This window comes from Condylura cristata, unplaced genomic scaffold, assembly GCF_000260355.1.
Source record: "Condylura cristata isolate star-nosed mole 26May11 unplaced genomic scaffold, ConCri1.0 scaffold00013, whole genome shotgun sequence".
In the NCBI taxonomy this organism is placed as follows: domain Eukaryota; kingdom Metazoa; phylum Chordata; class Mammalia; order Eulipotyphla; family Talpidae; genus Condylura; species Condylura cristata.
This window is the reverse complement of record NW_004567114.1, coordinates 2204823-2212060: the sequence shown is the minus strand read 5'-3', so window position 1 is coordinate 2212060 and position 7238 is coordinate 2204823. Positions and strand designations below refer to the sequence as shown.

The window sequence follows — 7238 nt, the reverse complement described above, 5'->3', positions numbered from 1 at the left end:
TTGTGCGAAGACAGAGAGCACAGCGAAGGTGAGATTGGCCCCGACTTCCCTAGTTAGCAGGGAGAAAGCCGGGGGTGAGAAGGACCAGCGGGACCCCAGCACGCAGCCGGGATCCACTGGGGCCTGTTGCTGGCTGCAGGTAGTTGTGGCTGTTGCCGGCTGCTCGTGGTGGGAAGGCAAGTAAGTAAAATGCAATCAGAAATAATTGGCCCATCAGAGAGGCAGGAGAAAGGCACTGAAAAGAAACTCGTCTGCGGCTGGAGCGAACCTTCGCAGGGAAAAAGGGTTCGGGCACTAAAAGACCACTTCCCACCCCGGGGTGCCCCCAGCCCCACCAAACGCGTCCTCATCGATCCCTTGATAGATGGTGCAATTCGCGTCCACAAATACTTAATGGGAGCCTGCTGAGTGCCCGGCGCTGCAGCCTGGAGGCTGGGGGCGGGCGTGAGGGGGCTCCCTCCTCCCTGCCCTCCGCCTGCCTCCCGCTGGGGTCTGGGGAGAGTCTGGGCAGACCCCTGCTCCGCCCGGGAGCTGGGGCTGGCGCTGGCGTCATCTTCGGTGGGAGAGGGGTGGCCAGCTCCCAGGCGGGGGTAGTGGTGTGGGAAAGAGGCTCTCCGGGTCTGGGGGTCCACGTGCCCAGGGGCGGGAGAGGCTGAGGGAGGGGGCGCCCGGTCCCCCTGGGGGCAGCTGCCAGGAGGGGGTGGCAAAGGGAAAGACGGGTGGGCAGCGGGGCCCAGCGGAGCGCCAGGGTACGTTGGAGTAAGGCAGGTGGAGCGCAGCTTCCCGTGGGTGGGGCGCAGGAGAGGGCCAGGGCGGAGGCCAGCCTGGAGGAGGCGGCAGGTGGAGCATGCAGCCAATTAATTCCCTGAGGGTGAAGCCTTCACCGTCGCGTGTTTGTGACACGATTTCTCCCGTTTTGAGTGTGTGGGCTTTCTGGGCAGGCCTGAGCCGGACCCCTCTAAACAGGTCTGGGGATTTCTGCGGCCACCCACCGCGGTCGACTTTCCACGCTAGTCCTGCCGAGCCGACGCCTTGCTGTGTGACCTAGGGAGAATGGCGCAGCCTCTCTGGGCCCCTGCTCTGGCTAACAGCGGAGCCCCCAGAGGTGGAGAGGGAGAAGGAATGGACATTTCTGTGCAGCCACCAAATTAAGGTCTGTAAAAGAATCAACCAGGGTTGGGGTACCAGGCAGCCCTGTGGGTGGTGGGTGGGCGGAGCTAAGGTCAGCTGGGGCTGGATGTTCTGCCCCCACCTCTGGCTGGAGCTTGGCTGCAGAGCTAGGTAGGGCCTCTGGAGGTGCAGTGCGTCACCATAGGAACGGGCTCGCGGAGAGCGGAGCAGAGGAGCCAGGCGCTGGGGAAGGTGGGCAGGGGTGGGTGACTCGGGGGGCGGCTGTGGTAGGAACACAGCTGCACCCCACATTGCACATCCTAGTAGCAGAGCTCAGAGGGCCTGCTGGGGAGAGACCGAGGGGCTCCAGGCAGCCCAGAGGCCCGCCCCCAGGATGGCCCCGTTGGGGGCTCAGCAGCCCTCAGAACCCAGAGATCAGAGGTGGCCAGAGGGCGGCGGGCTGGAGAGGGTCACACGCCGAGGCCAGTTGCTAGGACACAGGATATTTCCGAGGGGGCCATGGAAACCCTCAGAGAACGCTTTGTGCCTCATCCATGTATTCATTAATTCACTTAATCCACAAACACCTCGTGTGCCGCGGCCCCCGCCCAGCCCAGGCCAGATGCACGTGCGGAACCCACCCACGCCAGGTGGGAAGAAGCGTCTGGGGCCGGCGGGGGCGTGGGAGGGGGCCGGCCGGTGGGCAGCCGTCTGGGCCAGCACCGGGGTGGGGGGCGCGGACGGGGCCTCCGGCCTGCTCTGCAAGGTGAGGGAGCTGGGCGCAGCCTGTGTTCGCAAGTGAGCTCTAAGGCTGGGATCCTGGAATGTGGTAGCAGAAACAGCTTTGGAGTATGACTGAATGAAAATGTTGATACTTTTTTTTTACAAATAAGAGCATAAATATAGCAGGAGAGCATCTTAGATTCCTCGAGAGCTGTGTGTTTTCAGGCCCTTGAACTTGTGGGGCAGCAGGGAAGAAGCCGGCCGGCCCCTCACAGCCTCCTCCCGGGGACCTGAACTCGGAGGAGCTGCAGAAAGGTCAGGATGCAGGGGCAGACCCCCCATTAGCGCCTGTGGTGGGCCAGAGGCCTCCTGCAGGGGCTCAGGGCTGGGGAACTGGCCACAGGGAGGGGCCATTCTCCTGGGTCTCCTAGGGTGCCACTGGCCGGCCCTCCGGGGAGGTGGGGAACACAGACCTGGGCGGGATGAGTTTGTGGGTCCTCCCGGTTGTGAGAAAAGGGGTTCACATTCAGTGGACTGACAGTCAGGGCAAGAGAGGCTGCAGCACCTTCAAGAATACAGGTTCCCCCACTGTCGGAAATGGGGTGCTCCTGCTTGGTAGGTCAGTTTGGGGTCTGGGAATGCCAAACAATTTTTCCATATAATTGGATGGTGACAGTGTTCCCGGCCCCCCAACTAGCCCGCCAGGGACTCCTAACAGGAGTGATTCTGGGTGACGGGGACTGGGGGGGGAGGCCTGTCATTAAGGGGTTTTAAACCCAAACGCTGAACGTTCATTTTCAGCAGTGGCACGCGACACGCCCCACGGAAGGCCTGCGCCTCCCTGCACACTAGCCCAAGCCCCCACCCCTGCTCTTGCACACTCAGCAGCTCCCGCGTCTCTCTGCCCAATACTGCCATGCCTGCGCCCAAGTTCGCTAAGCTTTAGCCCCCCAGTTCTCTCGGAGATGAAGGGCCACCGTGAGGCTCCTCACCACGGTCTCCCCTGACCCCAGCAGAGCCTAAGCACACAGTAGGCGCTTAGCCACGCCGGGTCAGGGACATAAAGAGAAAGGGGCGCCTCCCCGATATGCAAAATTAACTTGTGGGAATTTCTGGCCAGGCAGTTCCTGCGCAGGGCCAAGGTGTGCCTCCCGGGCTGCTGATGAAAGAGGCCCTTTTCCTCTGGTCTTGATTTCTTCTCCCAGTTAGGGGTGATTTACCTACAAGGCGTGGGGGTGGGGCGAGAGGCCTTATTAACTTTTCCCGAGACCCCAGGAGCTCCCACCACACAGCATGACTCAGTGGCGCCCTTTAAGAAGATAATCTGATTGGTGACGCGGACAATTAGACTTGTGAACTTGACGTCTCTGTCGATTCCAACCGCGAGGAGAGAAGCCAGGAAATCTATTTTTGAATCTTACCATCGATGATGAGAAATTGGTTCTGTTCGGGGAGAGGTGTGGAGAGCCCCGCAGAAGTCAACACGAAATGTGGCCCCAAAGCCAGACGCCCCCTCGCCGGTATTTTTCCTTCCGCGCCGGCGGCGGGGCTGGGGGCCGCTCTCTGCTCTTTCTCCGCTGCGTCACAAGCAGGCCTGCCGCGGGCACTTGGGGACAAGGGGCGGGCTCGCCCCGCACCCCACAGCCCCAGCTAGCAGCTGAACTCAGCCTGTGCCCCCCGGCCACGTTCCCGCGGATGAGCCACGCAAGCCACTTCAGACTGAAGAGGCTTCTCTGATTGAACTTGAAACCAAACCGCGCTGTTCTCGGCCTAAATGTACCCTCATTTCCCTCCACCCTCTGTCCTGGGCCCCCCCTCTGGGCAGAAAAAGAATAATTTCGCTCTCCAAAGAGGAACTTCAGTTGGGTGGTCACCAGGCGTCTCTTTGGGGTGGTGCAGAACCCCCAGAGGCCCCAAGCGACTGGCGGGTCCCCAGGCAGGGAGAGCAGAGCAAAGGGCTCCCCACTCTCCTCCCAGTGCTGGCTGAGGAGGGCCAGGCTGCCTCAGCTCCCCTGTCTACCACGGGGGTCTCCACGCCCGGGTGCCCCGTCTCTGACAGAGGCCTGGCTGTCTGCACCAGCCCGCCACAGGCGTCGCTGATGGCCCTCCCTAGGCCCAGCCCCCATCTAACCCAAGGGGGGAGCCCCGGGAGGCGCAAGGTAGCCTCCTACCTTGCCTAGAGGGCCCTGGGCTTGGGGGGGGGGAGGTTCAGGGAGGTCCTCGACCCTCTGGCTTTGGGGTGTCAGGAGCAGTGTCTGCACCAAGCCACCTGAGCCTGTGGCCCTGGGCTTGCCTGGGAGGGCGGTTTCTTGGGCAGGATGCGCCTTTGCTCCAGTCTGGCCTGGGCCCAGAGAGCCCTCCTTTGGAGGGAGGGGGGAGACCCATGGCTAGAGCAGGGGAGGGGAGGGAGGGAGTAGAGGCGCCGTGAGGCCTCGCTGGGCCTCAGTTTCCCCGTGTGTAGAGTGTCCCAGTGTCCCACTCTGGCTGCGTTGGTGGGTGGTGATGCGTTCAGACACCTCCCAAACCACGACCGGTCTAGGCTGAAACCAAGCCTCAGGCGTGGAGCTTCTCAGCTGGGGCGGTGTGGTCTGCTGAGCAAGATGTCGTGGTGAAGCACCCCCACTGCCTCCTCACCCAGCAGCGTATCTGAGACGCGCTCTCAGCTCCTCGGTCTTTGCCGAGAGCCAAGCAGCCCGGTGGACAGGCCCCCGTCTGCATTTCGAGAAGGGGACTCGAGGGGCAGAGGGTGAGGCGACATTTCTTTAGTTCCTCAGAAAACTTCCAGCCGTGGCCAGCCCCTTTGTGTCCTGCAGAGCCCAGCCGAGGGGCCCCTCTGGGCAGAAGGCGGGGGCTGGGGGGGCGTCACCCCTGTTCTTGCTCTGGGCCCGCAGCAGCTGTCCCTGCGACCGACCCCGGCGCTTTCCCCGAGGTGGGGGCATGCCTCCTGTGATCCAAGGGCGGGGGGCAGGGGCCGGTGGGGTGACATCCTGACTCCCCCAAACCTCGCTCCCCAGCCCTCCCCGGCTGCTTGCAAACAGCAGACGGTGCTGACTTCTCCCCGAGGGACCCGACTGGCATTTTCATGTTTTCTCTGCAGCCTTGAAGCCTGCACACGACAGTCACCACCCGCCCTCCCCACGGCTTCTGCCTACCGGTTCTCAGGCGCTGCTTGCTAAAAAGAAATCTCCCGTCTCCTGAATTTACAAATGCTTTATTGAGACTAGAGCAAACCAACAGAAAGCTCCCTGGCTTATAGGGTCCAGGCAGCCTGAAAGCCCCCTCCCGCAGCCGCTGACAGGAGGGGTCTGGGAGGGGTGGCCGCAGGAGGGAGGACCCTGCCCCCATCTCCGGCTTCCCCCAGCCAACGCGGAGGCCAGTGGCAGCTGTTGGAGGGGGCAGGAAGGGGCCGAGCTTTGTAAGTACAGTGGTTTTCTATTTACAAAAAAAAAAAAAAACACCCAAGTTCCTGCAGGGGACAAGTGTGACGCCCCCATTTGTAGGCAGGAAAACGGGGCTCCCTGCGGCAAGCGGACAGCCCGCGGAGCTGGGACTCGGAGCAGGTGCCTTGGGCCAGGAGGGTGGACTTTGAGCCCGAGCCTGAGACATTTGGCCCCCCTGCCTTTCTGGATGTGGGGTGGGCAGCAGGGGTAAGACGGGCCTCTGGGGAAGGGAGGGGTCTAGGTGGGCGCACGACTGGGCTCGCCCCCTGGGCGCCCCATGCAATCTGCACCTCACCTCGTGACTCCGCCTGGGGGGGCCTCACCCCGGGCGCCTGGCCGAGATCCCCCGCCCGCCTCAGTGCCTGGCTGGGAACCCAGCCCTCCCCATCTGCCGGCTGCGCGGGATAATTTTGGAGGCTGAAGTCAGGGTCCTCTGAGGGAAGAGAGGAAGGGGTCAGGGGAGGCGCGGCTTCTCCGTGCCGCGGACAGTCGGATCCTCAGGTCTGCGCCTGCTGCCCAAGACGTCCAGCCCGGGCTGCTGAGTGACCGGCCCCCAGCCTGCCGCCAGGTCGTTCCCAGTGTCCCCGCTCTGGGTCTTCTGTAGGAAGTCAGAAAAGGGACACCTTCCACAGGGGGCTTCCCTGCAGCCACCCAGGGGCCAGCCCAGCGGCTCCAGTCTCCGCCTAGGCCTGCGCACTCCGCCGTGTTCTAGAAGCACCGATTTAGGGTTGGTGGGCAGGTGAGCCTGGGGGCCCCGGGCCTGACTGCCCACACCTGCCGAGGAAGGAAGTGTGTCCTCGAGCCCAGAGTCTGAGACCGGCTAACGGCCAGGGCTGCCCGTGCCGCATTCCGAGTGGCAGAGAGGACCTGTCCAGGCGCACGGGTGGGCACCCTCTGCACAAGGGGCGTGCACACAGGACCCCCTCGCAGGCCAGGGCCGCGGGGGCTGCTCCCGGGGCTGCTGCTTTCTTTAACCCCCTTCCAACTCCCCTACCCGCCTACTGGCACACGGGGGCAAAACTGGGAGGGGGGGCTGCCCCACAAAGTGCAGCTTAGCGGCTCTCCGCGGGGTGGGGGCTCTGGAGAGGAAGGGCCCGTGATGGGTGGGGCCTCCGGCACCCCCAGCCCCTGAGCCCTGGTCAGCGGCGGGCTCCCAGGCACCCACACGGGCACCGGGGCACTCAGCTGCACCCAGGGGGTGTGTGAGCTGGCTGCCTGCGTGCGTTTGGGGGAGTGTGTCCCTAGAAGTCTGTGCTGTGTGAGTTTTTGTGGGGGGCCGCCAGGGCACGGCTGTGCATGTGTGCAGCAGCACGGGCTTTGCTGTGGGACCCCGGGAAGCTCCTGGCCAGTGGCTGCCGGAGCGGGTGGTGTTGGCTGCGCAGGTGTGCACGTGGCTGGGCACGTGTCCCTGGGTGGACAGACTGGGCACTCGTCTGCGGATGCCTCGGGTTTCGTAACCCCGGGTCCGCCCGCCCCTCTGCATGCCTGCGACTGGGCATGTGCCCTGCCCGCTGTTTCTATAAGTGTTGGGGTTGCAGCGTTGCCTGTGCAGGGTGTGTCTGGGGGCAGTGCCTCCGCAAGCGTCTCTGCCTCATCCTGGTCTTGGCGCTGCAGAGCGGTCCCCGGCGCTTGGGCTTCCCGGTGCCTGGGTGCTGCCAGGCAGCCTGCGGCTTTAGAGTGGGCACCTGAGCTTCGGCGCGCAGAACCATGGCTTATGTGCTCGGGACCTTGGTGATCAGTGTCCTGGTGTTCCTGTCGCGCTTCTGCATCCAGAGCGTGGCCTGGCGTCTCTCTGGGGGGCCGCGGCCCAGCCCCGCTTCGGCTCACGCGACTTGCGCGAAGCGGGCTCGTGGGAGCGCGCCCGCGAGCCGTCCCGGGTGGGGACCGTGCGCTAAGCGAGCGCGGGGTGCCTGCGCCCGTCTAGCCAAGAGTGCGCCGTGCGCGCGAGCGGGCTTCCGGGACGCC

General features: G+C 64.1%; 1 protein-coding gene across 1 annotated transcript in view; it reads left to right on the top strand.

The window, feature by feature from the left end:
* The first annotated feature begins 6980 nt into the window (after positions 1-6980).
* The window catches only part of DLK1 (delta-like 1 homolog (Drosophila)), a 6800-nt gene continuing 6542 nt past the window's right edge, over positions 6981-7238 (top strand). The window contains exon 1 of the mRNA XM_004682011.1: positions 6981-7049. Within this exon, the coding sequence (XP_004682068.1) occupies positions 6981-7049 (69 nt within the window). The remainder of the gene's footprint in view (positions 7050-7238) is intronic.